The following is a 17,601-nucleotide window of genomic DNA, read 5'->3' as shown; positions in this document are numbered from 1 at the left end:
TTCCAAAGCTTACTCAAGATGAAATTGGTAACATGAGTAGCCCCTGTATCTATTGAAGAAATTGAATTTGTAGTTAAAAACCTGTCCACAAAGAAAATTCCACGCTTAGATGGCTTCTAATGAATATTTAAGGAACAAATAATAGCAATTCTATACAAACTCCTCGAGACACATAGGAGATAATACTGTCTCTGACACTGGCTTCTGCTGAGACTTTGGTTCCTGCTTAGTTCCCGGGTGTGCTTGTCCCTCCCTGCTGACATCTACTGAAGTGTCTGAATTCCCACTTGGTCTGTGGTCCATGTGGTGTCCCTTCATTAAGACCCTGAGTCCCCTTCAAGTCAACTTGGTGGAGTAGTGGAATGGTGGAGGCTAGGGGGTGTGGGGGTTGTGAAACAGAAACGTGCTATTTTGCAATTTCACCCTGTTGTACTTGAGATAACATATAGTCTCCCCAGTTCCCACTTCTCCCTGGAACATTTTCTGGATCATTGGGTATACAAAAGCCTCTCCCTCCTCTCTGAATTCTTTGTGTGCAGACCACACTATCTACCCAATGACATCTCTTGTAACATCTGAAAAATTATCTCAACCTCATTTATAGTCTTTTCACATCTTTTCTGCTGAATGTTACTGATTACATGCCTAACACTAACGCTGCTATTTAATTTTCTATTTGTGTTTTTTACATCCCCCTTAACTAGTGTGTGGACTCCTGAAATGCCCAGGCCAGGATTCAGTGTCCTGATGCTCTTCCCAGTGCTTAGCACTGGGCTAAGTGCGTAGCTGACTCTCAGTAAACATGGGCTGAATGAATAAGTGAATGCATTTAAGCTTTTTGAGTACAGAGAATACATCTAATATTTCTTTTATATCTCCTCTGTTGCTTAACATATTGTTGAACACTGAGTAGTCACAAACTATTTACTTAATTTAATTGAATTGATAGTCATTTTATTTTACTCTTTCTTCATATATTTCCAGTGCCCAAAGAAACCTAGAAAAGCCATGTCTGCTACAAACTGCTCATTAAAAATGGTTTAAGGTATTGGTTAAAATCAGCTGGGAGAGTTTTATAGAACCAGGAAGGTGAAGGGAGTGTGATTGCAGACATGGTGTGTCAGAGACAGGAAACAATACAAGGCCAGAAAAATAAAAGACTGGGCCAATGGTATTTGTGATGGCAATTGTTCAAGAGGAGGTAAGTGAACAGTGGGTAGATGAGTCCAGTTCACTTCTCTGAGGCTAGGAGAGAAAAACTACACTGAACAGATGATTCCCAAGTTTATTTTGGTAGGATTGGAATGATTTGCTAGACTTGTCATACAGAAAATTTTCATTCAGCACCAACTGTGGGTAAGGAATGTGTTGAACAGTCAGTTTCAGGGATGATCTGAAAAAAGTTGCTTCTTACATCCCAAATGCATAATCCTTGATGGATGTAAGATGGACAGAAAATGCAGCGTGCAAAATGGAACTAACCAGAGTGTTGAATGATTTTCTTTGGCATTACTGAGTGACGCAGCTGCTCGGTGCAGAAGGCTCCACGGGGGAATGGCATTTGACCAGGATGAAATGATTACTAGGATTTTACAGGGTGAGGAAAGGATGAAGGGAATCCTAGGCAAAGGACATGGAAGATTGGTATTAAGGAAGAACTAACATGTAGGGGACCCACTGATGTGCAGCTCAGTATGATTGACTGGAGCATGTAGTGTGGTCAACGGTGACTCCTGATGGTATGGGTTGGATTGGTCATAGGGGTATTTCGTTAGATAACAATTTGAATTTATTCTAGTAGTACTTCAAGGTTTATCCCCTTCATTTTTCAAAAATTTTTTAAACTGTCCTACAGGAATGATTAAATGTGAATCTTCACTTTTTTCCTTCTTTTTTAAAAATCTCTTGTCTGTACTAATGATTGTATCCATAATTTATAGAAATTTAGGATTATTTCTATGGATTCTTAAAAAAACACACAAAGATGTGATAATTCCTTTTTTTGCTTGTTAATAAGGAAATGTCAGAGTTGGATTCTGCAGGTTATAAAATAAAGTACCTCAGAGATTCAACTCCTGGAAACACTGTTTTAGTTTATCTGCATAAAATGTGAAGACTTTAAGTGTGTTCAAAGCACAACCAGTGTGTGCTTTGGACGTTAAAGTTCAAACCCTGGCATGGAAACACCACTCTGGGTAGGACTTCACTGCTCACTTGGACATAGGTTGGACCAGGATCTCTGTGTTGATGTGAATCATTTATGTCGACATTCTTGGCTAGAACTGGGGGGAGAGGGTTATAAACTGGGACATAATGCCTGGGTTATTCCAGAGCACTTGGAAATGACTCACGTCTTCCTGTTCTCCACCAGCACTTCGCTGTTGGTATTGAGGCAGCCATTCTGAGTGAGATGTTTGGCAACCTAGGTAGTTGACAATCTAAGCAATTCTCTCCCTAATGTTTAATTTCCCGTGATTGAATAATATATAGCAAATAGGAGCAAGGTACCTTTCCAGAGACTGAAAAAAAATGTGATGTAAAATAACTCACATTATTTTCCCAAAGCTCATCCAAGCTCTTCCACCCATTCCCTGAGTTTCTAGTAAGACTGGTCACACCGTGTCCACACTTCACGCTAACCGTTCTGTGCTGAAGGGAGGGTTCTAGGGCAGCTTCTCACAGAAAAGGCCACAGGGTGTTTAACTTGAGCTACAGGGATGGAAGGGGGTGGATGGGAATGGATGGAGACCACCGCTATGAAGGCAGTATATAATTGAGGGCCTGGACTCGGCCAACTCCCTGGGTTTGGATCCCACCTCTGCCACTGACTGTGAAGCTTTTGGCCTCAATTGCTTTAACTGTAAAATGGGGATTGTAATATTACCAACCTCGTGGTATTGCTATGAGGATTAAGTGAGACAATAGGTGTACTGCTCAGAACAGTGCTTGGCCTGTAGTGAGCACCCAGGTCTCCCTTGCCTTGTTTGGACTGCCGTTTTGTAGGGTGCTGTGGATTATGGTTTTGGGTGTGGAACTTGGGGGCAATTTTTTGAGTCTTGTTTATCTGAACTTCAGGTGTTCTCAATTGGATGTGATGAGCTCAGGTCAGGAGAAGACCATTAGGATGGAATACCTGCATTTGCTTAGGAGTCAGATTTACACCTTTGTCTTTGCTTCAGGCAAACACAGAGATGTGCAGAAGGCAAGTGAACCACTAAGACAAAGAGATTCTCAGTAGATGTAGATCTTGTCTTCCTGGTACCCTCTGACCACAGGGATGGGCATGTGGCTTGAGCTCTGCCAGTTAGACTCACCATCCTGGGAATGAAGCTGCCATCCACAGATGGAGGTGGCTGAGGCATCTGGAGATGGCATTCCAAAGTGGAGCATCATGGTTTCCACTGTGGGCCTCCCTAGAGCTTCTTGGCACCTGTCCTTCCAGACCCTGCTTGCTTAGCCCTCTCTTGATTCTCTGAGCCAACCCCCAGTGCTCTTCCAGTGAGGTCCTTTTTGGGCACATTTTACCAGATTTAATTTTCTTGCTTATGATCAAAATACCTTACCTGGCACCAATAACCAGGTAGGTAGATTAAATGATTCTATTGTCAGTAGGTAAGGGGACACAGATGAAGCCAAAAGTCCTACAAGTCATAGAAAATTCCTCTTTAGAAAGTATGGCTTGGAGGAGAATATCATTTGTTTTCTGAGGTGCAAAAAAGTGAATTTTGGCCTATTTGAATGGAAAAAGGAAGAGTCTTCACGCCGGCCAGTGTTGGTCTGTTCTGAATATAAGATGTAGCACGCAGGCATCTTTGAAATGGCAGGAGTTGTTTTTCATAGGTCAGAGATGGAAATTGCCAGTAGGCAAAAAGCCTAACAGGAAAGTTAAAGATTTTCAAAGGAGTGATACATTTTCAATAGGCTCACTCACCATCACTGTCACCAAGAAGTTAAAAGTGGGTTTTTAAGGTAGGTGTAATATATTGCATCATCTTATCCCCTTGAAATTTTTTAGGTTTCTTGAAGGCAATGGCATATCTTACATTTCTTCTGTAATTAAAAATTACAAGGTGACAAGATGCTGTAATACAACACAGATACTTTGTCAAAAACTCCATTTTGTCATAACGAGTGCTCTGTGGGGAAACCACCAAGAATTTTCTGCCTCCGCTGGCATTTAGATCATTCTCTCTCTACCTGTTCATTTTCAAGGTCTCAAATGGTACCTCCTGTAGAAAGTCTTCCTTGAATCTGCCAGTGAGAAGATTCTTCCTTTCCTGCTTATGTCATTCCAGCTGGTGGTGTGGCTCTGGAGGTGGCATTTGAGTTCACCTTGAAAGCTGACCCTCTGGGAGGGGCTATGTCGGGGGCCATGTTGAAATGGGGGGCCATGTTGAAAAGGTGATCCTGAGGCAACTCAAGGCTGAGTGGGTAAGAGCTGTGCTTGGTGAGTGACGTCTGCAGAGGGTGAGGGAATCGTGTGTTTGCCATTGCTGTCACCTCTGGTTTACTGACTCCCTGCCTAGACTGTAAATTCTTGGAGAGCCAGGCCCCTGTGTTAGTCACCATCCGAGTGTCTCCAGCACTTGGTTCAACACCTAGTGCCTCAGCTTCTCAATAAACATGTGCTGAAATGAAATGAGGGCAATGAAGAAAGTCATGGTGGAGTTGGAGCTGTGCTTGGGGAGGGACAGGAAATGACATGAAGGAAGGTTCTGGGATCAGCAGGAAGAGGCCTCAGGAGAAAGAGGAGGCCCTTCTCAGGGTAGAGTAGGAACCAAGAATTGCTACTCTGGAAGGAGTTAGTGGTCCAGAGGCAGAGGTTTAGCCAAAATCAGTAAGGCCATGATCTGATGAAGGAAATGGAAATACAGTTTAAAGGAACAAAAAGGACAATAGAAAATTTAGTTCTAGGAGACATCAGCTTTTAGAATGTTTTCCTCCTCTAGAATTTAAGAATAGAGGATAACTAGGCAGCTTGTGTAATTTTAAAACAGCAATATAGTGACATCTCAGGAAATTATTGTAAACTGGAAGTTCAAAACAATAATAAAAGTAGGAAATAGACTTCATAAAGAAACCTGTCATGACTGAAAAATTGTGCTGAACACTGGAATTTGACACAACATTGTAAAATGATTATAAATCAATAAAAAATGTTAAAAAAAAAAGAAACCTATCATTTCTAGTATTCCTACTTAAAATTTGTTTTTGTCCAATTTCTTTGAGAAGCTATAACTGCATTCAGTATCTGATCATGTATAAAAAAATGCAATTATAAGAATAGATGGAGAGTTTGATTTTTTTCAGCCTGATTCATTCTGGAATTCTTGTCTGCCCCGCGTCATTCTTGTTCTCTGTGTGTGTTGGAAGCACATTACTGTGCCACACAGCAAATTATAGTATGAGTCCTATTGAGGTCTGAGTAAGTACTCCTTTGAAAATTGAACTGACTTCCAGGGACTTGATGCTTGGTGGGCCATCAGATAAACCTGCAAACGTCTTGCATGTATATTTTTTCACTCTCGGGGATTGGGTGGATTACTTCTTTTTTCTCTACCTGCAATGCATTAGTAATTTCCTGATTTTAATGATTTGTTGACTTTGTTTTTTTTGATTTGTTGACTTTGAATGTTTATTATTGCAGCTTGATTGCTCTGCCCTGCCTCATACCAGGAAGCCCTGTCATTCCTCATATTATTACTACTACTCAGTTTATTACCTTTAGCTAGAGATAACTTAAGAGAGAAGTGGGAAGAACCTTTCTGGATAAAGGGAAGGAAAAAGAAAGGTACAAAGAAGCCACAGGCTAGGAGGCCTTTAGGTTATGAATATAATCTTTAATGCTGCTGGTTCCTGTGGGAGCCATCGTAAACTGACTGTTCTACTGGCTTTCCGGGTTGTGGTGGGGTAAAGTACAAGTTATGACAAAAATAATACTTCTTATCTAGATGTAAATTTATTCAGAAAACATTATTATGATTAATTTTCTTTCCCAATTTAGGATGTCCAGATACTCTCCATCTTTGGAGGAATTGACACACACACTCCCCTTTCCGTTTTCTTTTTGTAAATTTTGTCTCTTATGACTATGTTATCAGTTTGGACTCATTGTTGCAAGTAATAGAATCCCCGTTTAACTGGCTTTAAAAAATATTCTTTAACGTTACTAAAAAAGTACAAAGGCTTTAGCACAGTGGGATTCAAGACTCAGCCCTGCCAGGTGGTGGTTTCCTTTCACCCACTGGCTCTGCTTTCTGCTGAGTTGGTTTTGGCTTCATTCTCAGCCGTGGGTCCTTTCCTCATGGAGACAAGATGGCTACAGCTGCTCCGGCCTCTACTTCCTCTTGAATATGGGTCCAGTCCAGGGGAGAGTGTGGACTCTGATTACAGAAGTCTCCACAAAGGCCTTCTTATGTCTTGTGGGCTCCAACTGGATGATATGCCCACCCCTAAACCAAATCACTGTGGCCAGACAATGTGTCGTGCTGATTGCCTTGGGCCTGGAAGGCATGGATAGATTATAGGGAATGAGTAGGGCCCCAGAACTAAAATTGGTGCTGTTACTGGAAGTACAGAAATAGTTGCTGGAGAAGAAAGCAAAACATGTTGAGAAAATTCTACTTGAAGCGTTGGTGATGTTGTGACATTGTATGACACGAATTTGGGTAACACTGTGCTGAATTTTCTCAGGGAGCCAGAGAAGTCCTGAAGTGGGGCTGGGGATGAGGGAGAGAAGATGGGATATAAATAAAAAATGAGAAGAAAAAGATCCCAGGGTGGTGGGCAGATCCAGTTACCTGAGCGAGGAATCTGGCTGATGGGCTTCTGACCTGCTGGCCCCTCTTTTCTCAGAGGAGCTGACACTTGGAAATGTCCCTCACTGGGGGCAGGGATTTGGTGAGTGGTGCATAACTGAGGTTGGGTTTTGACAAATCAAGGGACAAAATACTTTCTTCTGGCCCTAGAATGAGTAGTTTGGAATGTTCCTAGAGAAGCACACAGCATGTCCTCCAAGTGAAGTACCTTAAAATTAGAGACGTGAAAATCCAAATTAATAGACTAGAGTTTGAATCTGACAACCCTAGTGTTTATAGTAATTCAAATTGTTTGCCAAATTTAAAAATTAAATTTCGCATAAAAATATGGATTTCTGACTTACCTTTAAAAATCAGAAGATCAGGCAGCTTTGGGCCTGATTCCTCTTGGCAACAGTCCATTGATGCTCAGCAGTGGCTTCCCCTTTGAGAGCCTCAGCCTGGCATTGTGGACACATCAGAAAAGGGGTAAAGGTGGGGAATCAGATATCCTCCTTCCTCATCTAGGACTTCAGGTACTGGGTCGAATTTTCATGGGCTGTGGAACAGAAGTGTTGCTGAGCCTGGGGCCATGGCCAGCAGGTCCTGAGAAGAGCTAATCCCCGTTTCATGGATTGTAATGTCCTCAGTTGACAAATTAGATATATTCATTTATTGAATTTGAGAGAGCTTGAGGCTTCAGGAATGTACTGGGGACAGAGGCCTCCCCTCCGTTTCATACCTCCAAGTGGTTCTAATCATGGTCTTCTATGACGTAAGCGTCTATGACTCTTGACTTAAGCTTTGACCAACAAAGTCTACTTTGTCTTATTTATGTATTCATGTACCTAACCTTGGCTTAGCTAAAAAAGGAGCAGAGGTTTCCCTGCCTCTTGGACAGGCTGCAGTGGACGAGCCGTGTCTGTACCACTGAGTCATGGTGGGCCCACTCACCCGGGTGGAGTTGAGGGTGCGGGGTGGGAGGTGAGCTGTACACTTTGTCCCTCTCTGCCCAGGCCACCCTTTATCACCTCTGCACTTGCTACGATTTTAAGTCTTCGGGTTTCAAAACTGAGTCGGCACCTGTTTGGTGTTAGTCAGGGATAATGGGGAAAACGCTGGAGAAAGGGCCTTGTGAGAGGAAACCAGTTTTTTTTTTTTTTTTAACATGCTGATTTAACCATTCAGTGACCAACTCTTACTCATCACACCATTCATTCAATTGCACAAGTCAAGTAACATTTGAACCTCAGTGCTTGAGTGACCAAATCCCATACACAAAGTAGTGAAGGTCAGAGCTGTGGTTCCAGCAGCTTCCAATTCCAGACAGTATCTGTCCTTGGGAGTGTTGTTTTTTCCAAGTCCTTCTGTATAATTTATTTTGCCTGAGTCCATTTTTGAACTCAGAATACTTATTAACTCACCACTGGCTTTTACACTGGTATTCTGGTTGGGGTCATGCCCCACTCTAACTTACACTTTGCTTTAAGGAAGAAAGAGAGTTTTGCCACAACATGAATCCTTCACATGCTAAATGCTTTTCCAAGAACTTCCGTTTTCTTACAAAAGTCTTTGGTCTCTGTCTCTTTCTCTCGTTCTTGTTTTCTCTTAAACGCATGTTTGCACGTGCTTGTGTGTACGTGTGGTTGATAGGGGATATGAATATCTGCTTTTTGCAAAATGAACTATGCAGCTCCCTGTTGTGAAATATGATTGAAAAGGGAGATGCTGAGAATATTACAGATAGGTGAAAATATTGTCCAGGTTTTCTTTAAACTAGAAAGAAAACTCTTCAATTAATTCATTTTTCTTTGCTGTTTATTGTTTCATATAGTGACTTATTTCAGTGACCCTGTGACTTTCTCATAATGGAGAGGTGAATACAGGATGAAACAGGAAAAGAGGAAGGCTGTGCTGGGAGCTCGGAGGAGGGTTTCTGAGGGAGGGAAGGAGGAGACAGGACACCAGCAGAACTGCCGTTCACCAGAGATACTGAAATGCTCTGAAACCTCAGATCCCTGTCACTTCTCCAGAGAAACACTATCAAGGCTTTTACCATAAAAGTCAAGTAGGAAAGAAATACCCCTTTCCTGCTGTTCTTTAAAGCAACTTCATTTTGACTGTGATGGCCCATCCTGCCTGAGTACTGTCTAGTGTTAGGCACCTAGAATCTGCCTCTCAGCCTCTGTTGTCCTGAGGTCTGAAGCAGGGCCAAGGCTTAGAGGAAGCTGTTTGGTCCTGGGTCCCCTGTCCTCAGAGGCTGCCTGGGACAAACCCACAGGTGCGGCCCGTGGCTCCCTCCAGTGGAGGTTCGGCTGCATGTTGTCTGTCCCTCCTCTCTGCCTCCCCTGGGGCAGCTGTCTTCTTTGCTGACATTCACAGGTTCCCCTTCCTTTCCATCAGGATACTCTTCCCTTCTCTCTGTCTTCCTCAGCTGGTGGCTTCTCAGAGACGCCCTCCTCCTGCCGCCCCCCTCCCAGGACACCCAGCCCAGGTGAGCCCTGAGAAGGTTGTGCTTCTGCCCAGAGACTCAGGGGACCACAGATTCCAAGCTGGTTTCACCTTCTGTGCTGTCAGAATCCCTAAGACAAAAGTTAGTTACTACTTTAATTGAGGGGGGAAGAATAAAACAATTTTATATTTCAATAAATTATTCTGCCACAATAATACTATTTTGACTGTTCATAATTGAAGTATTAAAAAAAAATTTCCCCAAGCCTCTAGAGGGACTTTTCTTCTGTTCAAACCTTATTCTTTTGTTATCTTTATTATTTTATTTATTATTTTTACTATCTGAGTTTAAAAATTAAAATTTTTTATATTATGAATTATTTAAAACAACACAACTGGTAGTCATCATCTTATTGCTTAGTTTGAGCAGATGCTAAATATTTACCATAATTGCTCCAAATCTATCTTTATTTAATTATTTTATTTTGGCAGAGGGGGAGGTAAATTAGGTTTACTTATTTTTGGAGTAGGTACTGGTTATCAAACACAGGACCTTGTGCATGCTAAGCATGCGCTCTACCACTTGAACTATACCCTCCCCCTGCTCCAAATCTATCTTTGAAAAAAAAGGAACAGATCCAGTTCTAGCCCCAAGCTGTGCCCCTTACCTCCCTCTCCGTAGATAACCGCTGTCGGAATTTGTTGTGTCATTTCCACGTGTTTTAAAGTTTTACTTCATATGTACAACAGCATAAACAACAGAATATTTTGTGTTTTTATAATTTACAATAATTGGTATACTGTATGTTTCTTTTTGCAGTTTGCTTTTTCCATGTAACTATATTTTGGAGAAAACAGATAGATGCAGTTTTTTTAATCAACTGATGTATAAATATTCTGTTGTTTAAACAATGTATTTGTCCATTAGCCTACTAAAGAAAACAGGCACTTACCCTTAACATATAAATATGGTTGGAATAATGGAATGATTAACACTTTGAGAGTTTATTAGTCACTCACACTTAGGTGTGAATTAGTCATTGATCCTTTCTTTAAAACTACCTATGATGCTTGCTGTGAGAGAATAGGGATGTTAATTGAACTGTGAGTAGAATTTAAGAGCTTGGGCACTAGAAACAGATTTAATTTTGAATCTTTTATTTTGTCTGCTTTCCTTGGGCAGGTTACCTAATTTCTGTGGGCCTCTAATTTATATTTTATTTTATTTTATTTTTTAAACATTTTTCTTTGTTGAGTTATAGTCATTCTACAATGTTGTGTCAAATTCCAGTGTAGAGCACAATCTTTCAGCTATACATGAACATACAGACATTCATTGTCACGTTGTTTTCACTGTGAGCTACCACAAGATCCTGCATATACTTCCCTGTGCTATACAGTATAATCTTGTTTATCTAGTCTACATATGCCTGTCAGTATCTACAAATTTTGAACTCCCAGTCTATCCCTTCCCGCCCCCTCCCCCTAATTTACATTTTAAAGGAGGATGCTTGTTCCATTAGTAGAACAGATAAATGGTGAGCTCCTGTGTGTGAGGAGGATAGCATAGTTCCAGGCCTGCTGAAAGTCCTCTGTAAATATTTGCCATTATTGTTTACAATGGCAGAGAAGGGGGAGTAAGGGAGGAAGGGAATTGTGAAGGATGGGCTGGGGTAAGGGTCCCTGGAGAACTCAGAATCTCCAGTGACCCTGGCTAGGACCACAGAGGGAGGGAGGAAAGAATAGCCAGGAAGCCAAGAGGTAACAGTGAAGAGAGCTTTGGTCCCTTGCAGTTGGGGCTTTTGAGACTGGTAGAAAGGCGTCAAAGTCTTGTTGGTCTCAGGGCTGTTCCTAATGCCTTTTTTAACTCTGAAACTGTCCTAAGGGTTTTGGATTCTGCCAGTCATAAAGGGCTACTTAGACTAATTTTGGTATAGCTTTTAAAGGTTCAAGGAAGTTAGAAATTTAAGGGAGGATAAAAGATCAGATCCAATTTCATCTAAATTAAGAAGTTCATTTTTAGAATATACTTCCTTAACTTTCTGAATTTATATTGGGTTGGGTCCAGGTACGCTTGAGGATTGGGAGAGGGAAAAAAGGCTTTAATTGGCAAAAACAGGTTTTACTTAGAATTATATGGGCTAAAAAAAAAAAAAAAAAAGCCGAGAGGGAAAGCAGGGTTGGCATTACTGAAGATGTATAGGACACGTGTCAAAATCTATGAGAAGGTAAATTGGTCTAGAGAATTCAGCATAACCTGCCCTGTTGGTGGGTCTCTGGTCAGTGATCCTGGCCACCTCTGGGCTGCATCTTTCAGACCTGACTTTGGAAAACTGTGCTTTCTGAGCCATCTCAGGCGTCCAGGTATGTATGCTTCAATGCCAGGTGTTTGTGTACCAGTTAGTGATGTGTTCTCATTTCAAAAACTGCATAGTAACTTCTAGTAACTGTGTGTTGTAGAGTGTTTCAGAACTGACAGGTTATGTGCCTGATAAATATGAGTTGATCTAGCTAGAATTTTTCCCTCAAAACCTTCCAAAGAATTTTACAGAGGCCAATTTCTTTAAAATGCAAATTCTTATTTCATAGGTATATAATGTATGTTATATATATTATGTAAAGCATTGTATGATTATTATACAAGTACATATTTGTATGTTTTTAAGGTTTGCTATCAGATTGTACTTGGGAGACTACAGAGCATACTGACCTAGAGGCAGGAATGAGAGAGTCAGGTTCTGCCACAGCTCAGCCATGAGCCTGTGAGAGTTATTCACTGTGACCTTAAAAAAGTTACTCAATCCTTTGAAGCATCCTCTTCTCAATTACAAAATGAGGACAGTACCTACCTCATGGAGTGGTGGGGAGTAAGTGAGAATGGACACAAAGCACTTAGGACAGTGCATTAATCATCTCGGTGTGGGACTAGTAAGAAAAATAAATATTATGTTACTAGTTATCGGGTCACTGGCCTTTTCTGCTAAAATGTTAATATACTATTTTGAAATTTTAATTTTCTTCCATAAAGTTTTAAAAAGTAATTGCTTTTTTTTTGTAGCAGAAACTTTTTGTTTCACTGAAAAACGTGATAGTAGGTAGTTTATTTGGAGGATCAAACCAGAACAATCTTTTATACATCAAATCAAACAACTATTTTCTCAGCCAATAGTATATGTTGCTCCCAATAAGTTCATTGTGCTACATAAAAATGCTTGTTAAGGCATACCATGTACTGTACTTAGTTTTTGAAGAATCCTAACATTATTATAAATTTGCAAAAACTTAGAAAAATATCGATACTATATTTTTATGCATGAGCCTACACTTAGAAAAGAGGCAATATGTTTTTCATTAACCACTCTACTGCTAAGTCTTCATGCCTTTGTGGAAAGCTATAAATTATTTTACTATTTTAATCAGAGTATATTGCTCTGTAAGGAAATATAGGTGATCTTACTTAAAATTGTGACATTTAGGTACTGTATATGTTATTCTTACCACAGTCTATCAGTGTATAATGTATACCTTCAGACCACTAGTATTTATTTTGGTTTCCAATGTTTTACCACAACTACCTCTGTTATTTTTCAGTTATTTTTGGTTTTGATAGGCTTATAGTCTAAAAAAAAATAAAAAAGTATATAATGAAAAATAAGCCTCTTTCCCACTCTGCCTCCAATCCCCCATTTTCCCTAGAGAGGCAATTGCTGTTACCTTTCCTGTGTCCTTCTGGAAATGCTCTTATAAACGTACAACTGATATAGCTCCTCTTCCTCCAACCATACTAATTTTTCTGCACCTTGCTTTGCTCTTTTAAGAATACACCTTAAAGATTGTTCTGTATTTTCCTGTTTGTTTCACTTGAATATCAAAGGACATGAAACAACTTCTTTATACTTATAATATCATTTGGGTAAATTGCTTTTTCAGTAAGTTTGTGTGCTGGTTTTGCCTAGTTGTGGGGGAATAAAAATATTTTATGTAATTAACAAATGATATAAATTTGAAGGCTTAAGTAAAGAATAGAACCCTGGATATATTTATCATCTCAAATGCAAGGTCAACACAAGAACTGTGAATTTGCAGCCTTTCTGTGGAATGCAGATGCTAAAATTGGACCACTATTTTTAAAACTTGAGGCAAGGAATAGAAACCATTTTGAATATTGAATAGGATGTCCAAAACCACAGAATCAAAACCAGCATGATAGAGTTAGCACTTTGCAGACTGGGGAATTATCTTTAGAAGTCCTAAAAGGACTTGTTTAATCTCTTTCAACACAAAATAAGTATGCCTTTAAATAGTTTTAACTACAGTAAAACATTCTAAAAGTGAAAATTCAATAAAGTGTGAATACGTATTTAATGCTAACATGTAAGAAACTGCATCTGGGGATTAAGAAGTTCATTTACCACCTTTTTCCTACTCCACTGACTTGAACTCTTTAGATATTTTTAAAACAGTGTACAATTAAATAGTGGGCAATGGTGTGTGTGTGTGTATTTAAAACCAAAAGATTTAATTACACATTTAATTAGAATCAGGCCCCAAAATAACTGTAAGACGTAGAAAGCTGTCATTTTGCAACCTACTAAATGGGAGAAAATATTTGCAAATATGACCAATAAGTGGTTAATATCCAACATACATAAACAGCTCATACAACTCAACATAAAAAAAGATACAATTAAATAATAGGTAGAAGAACTGAATAGACATTTTTCCAAAGGGGAAATGCAGATGACCAACAGGCAAATGAAAAGATGCTCAACATCGCTAATTATCAGGAAAATGTAAATCAAAACCATGTGAGATATCTCCTCACACCTGTCAGAATGGCCATCATCAAAAAGAACACAAATAACAGATATTGGCGAGGATGTGGAGAAAAGGGAACCCTCATGCACTGTTGGTGGGAATGTAAATTGGTGCAGCCACTGTAGAAAACAGTATGGAGGTTTCTCAAAAAACTGAAAACAGAACTACCATATGACCCAGCAATTCTACTCCTGGGTATATACCAAAACAAACAAACAAACAAACAAACCCAAAACACGAATTCAAAAAGATACGTGTACCTGAACATTCATAATAGTGATATTTCCAATAGCCAAGATATGGAAACAACTTGAGTGTCCATCAACAGATGAATGGATAAGAAGATAGGGTGTATTTTTACAATGAAATACTGCTTAACCATAAAAAAAATGAATTTTGAGATTTGCAGCAACATGGATGGACTTGGAGGGCATTATGCTAAGTGAAATAAATCAGGCAGAGAAAGACACTATGATAAAGTTACATGTGGAACCTAAAAAAAATACAAACTAGTGAATGTAACAAAAAAGAAGCAGACTCAGATATAGAGAAGAAACTAGTGGTTACCAGTGGGGAAAGGGAAGGGGAGGGACAATATGGGGGTAGGGGATTGTGAGGTACAAATTATTAGGTATAAAATAAGCTACAAGGATATATTGTACAATACAGGAAACACAGCCAATATTTTATAATTATAAATGGAATATAACCTTTAAAAATTGTGAATCACTATATTGTACACCCGCAACTTATATAATATTGTACAGCAACTATACTTCAATTAAAAAAATCTGTCATTTTGAAAGAACAAAAATCTTAAACAAGTTGATATACAGATCACAAATGAACTGTACTCTTAGAGGGCTTCATGTGATTTGATTTTTAAATGATCAGTGAAAATTTTTAATGAATTATTTCAAAAATTATGTGCTTCCCTGAAAAACTAGAAATGTTCAGGGATGACGTTGAACCTCTTATATAAATACAAGTGTGTAAAAAGAGAGAATTTCCTATTTAGCTTCAGTTCTTGTTATCTTATAAAACACTCATTTTCACTTACTTTCTGAAATATGTATTAACTCTAATGTAATTAGGTGTGTATCATCTTTAGCTTTACGTTGAATAGCTGAAGCACAAAGTCATTTTAAAAGTAAGAATTGCCCTGTTGCATATCAGAAGCCCTAGAAGTGTAAATAATTCCACCTAGAAATATTTATCTACAGAAATAAACATGGATAAGCATAGTTTTATCTATGCAGAAGTTCACTGTAGCACTCGTTTATAATGCAAAACTGGAAGCAATGCAAGTACCCATGAAACAAAGAGTTTACCAGATAAATTATGACATAGGACTACGTGGCCAGTAAATATTATGCTAATATATACAATGTATTAGTACAAAAAAATTACAACATACTCATATTTTCACACCCTCCCCCCCTCAAAAAAAAGGTACAGGTGCATTTGAAAAGCAGATCAGAAAGATGTAGACAACAAAACAATACTAGTTACGTTTCTGGGTAGTAGGATTGTGGATAATTAAAATTTCTGATTTGGGCATTACCAGTAAGTTACCACTTATTTTCTACAGTGAATACCACATGCTTGCTTTTCTTACAACCCAGCTTTACATCATTTTTTTTTTTTCTCTTTCGTTTGTCTCACGTGCTCATTGTAAGAAGGGCTCCACAGATCTTGGAGAGTCCTTGCACCGGGAGAGAGAAAGGAGGTAGCAGTGGTCAAATATTGTGAACGTTCAAGCCACGAGCTCCATCAGGCTCTAACTTACTTTATTCTTTTTATGGACATTATTCATATCCTAAAATTTTACTTTCTGACCACATCCTTCATAGACTGTTCTCAACTTTGAAATGCTTATTTTTCTGAAATAGTGGGGTCAAGTGTATATGAAAATTATACAAACCATTGAGAAATGCCCATGTCCTAGATAAGCACAGGGTGTATAAAAAACCAGTATTTCTTCCCCTTCCTGAGTCTCAGTTATGCCCTAGGCTGCAAAAGAGTGTTAGCAGGGGCTCTGTTCCTATTTTTTCCTTGTCAGCCGGGCCACTCAGGTGACTTCTAGATATTTTACTGCCTGGTTAAAGGTTTCCCAGGGGCTAATGTTCTTTTTCTAACATTGGTTTTTCTAGGTATAAAGACCTGAAGGTAGTCTTTGCTATTCAGAGATGGAGAACAGTACCACTACGATCTCTCGGGAGGAGCTGGAAGAACTCCAAGAAGCATTTAATAAAATAGGTAGGCTTGAGAAAAACTGAGTACAATGTTAACTATTCTGCTCCAGATCAGCCTTCCAGGAGTGGAACAATACCTTTTATTGCTTCTACTACCATCCATTAATCCCTAAATTTATTCCTTTTTTTTTTTTCATCTGGGTTTCACTGGATTCTTTCTTTCTTTCTGAAAGATAATCTAAGACTGGTTTGAATTTCTAGGAGAATTGGACTTTGAATTCTTTGACCATTTCTTTGCAGAGGATAATCCAGGTTAATGAATGACAGAGTAACTGAATATGCTTAACAAGATCTCATTACAGAGAAAAAATAAAGAAACACTTCCGTGTCTCTAAACTGAACTCTGGCCTTCATGTGTTTGTCACAAATATGAACATTTTGCCTTCGTGCAGAATGTTTTTAACTCTCGATATTATTTTTAAAAGCCGTATATCTTATTTTTCTCCTCCCTCATGCATAATTTAAAAAGTCTTAATGTTGTTTTTAAAGGCCGTATGTCTTAGATTTCTTTTTTCAGTTTTACAGCCATTCCATGCTTTGCCTTTATGACATCATTTGGACAGCTTTGACTTTTTCTTCTAAAAAATTCCCTCCCCCTCTATTGGATCGCAGTTCTGCATTTTGCTCTTAGGAGACCTGTGGCAAACAAAGAGAATATAAAGACCATGTTTTCCTCTAGTCTGCACATGCGTGCAGGTGAAAGGTGACCCCGGTGAAAGGTGAGCCCAGTGAGTGAACATTGAGATGGTGACACCACCCCCTTCCCCTTCCTGAGCAGGCTCTTTCCCAGGGCATCAGAGCACCCCGTGAAAACAGAGTCAGGTGGTAGACAGGGAGTGTGCACTGATGGAATGGCTGGTAGCTCATGACTTCCAAACCATTGCTATGAAATAAAGTGAATTCTATCGATCTCTGGGCCTGTCCACTTCTCCCTGCACAGCCATTTGCAGACTAACTCAAATCTCCAGAATATTGTCTGCGTGGTGGCCACACTAGGCTCATAATGAATGCCCTGATCGTGGTCTTTGTTTTGTGGGTGGTGCATTTATCAGCAGAGCATTGTGTGAATATGGTATGACTTCTAAAAAGTTACTGTTAAAAGACACGTTTTAGGTATTACCTACATTGTGCAGTCTTTTCAAGACAAAAATTGGGCAACTATTGGAATGTTCTGCTCAATTCGAGCATTGAAACAGAGGAAGTAATTTTTTGTTTTTATAGGTGCAGTTTGGTAGCTTGAATAAAAGTGCTATCTAGGTCTTAATAAAATGAGTGAATTA

The 17,601-nt window shown here is 39.3% G+C and overlaps 1 protein-coding gene across 4 annotated transcripts in view; it reads left to right on the top strand.

Moving 5' to 3' along the window:
- PLS1 (plastin 1) overlaps positions 1–17,601 on the top strand; it is a 95,295-nt gene that overhangs the window by 36,581 nt on the left and 41,113 nt on the right. For all 4 annotated transcript variants that reach the window (XM_006190547.3, XM_032487121.1, XM_032487132.1 and 1 more), the window contains one exon: positions 16,220–16,325. In XM_006190547.3, coding sequence (XP_006190609.1) covers positions 16,256–16,325 — 70 coding nt within the window. In that variant the 5' untranslated portion in view covers positions 16,220–16,255. The remainder of the gene's footprint in view (positions 1–16,219; positions 16,326–17,601) is intronic.

Source organism: Camelus ferus, chromosome 1 (assembly GCF_009834535.1).
Source record: "Camelus ferus isolate YT-003-E chromosome 1, BCGSAC_Cfer_1.0, whole genome shotgun sequence".
Taxonomy (NCBI): domain Eukaryota; kingdom Metazoa; phylum Chordata; class Mammalia; order Artiodactyla; family Camelidae; genus Camelus; species Camelus ferus.
This window is presented reverse-complemented; position numbering and strand designations above follow the sequence as displayed.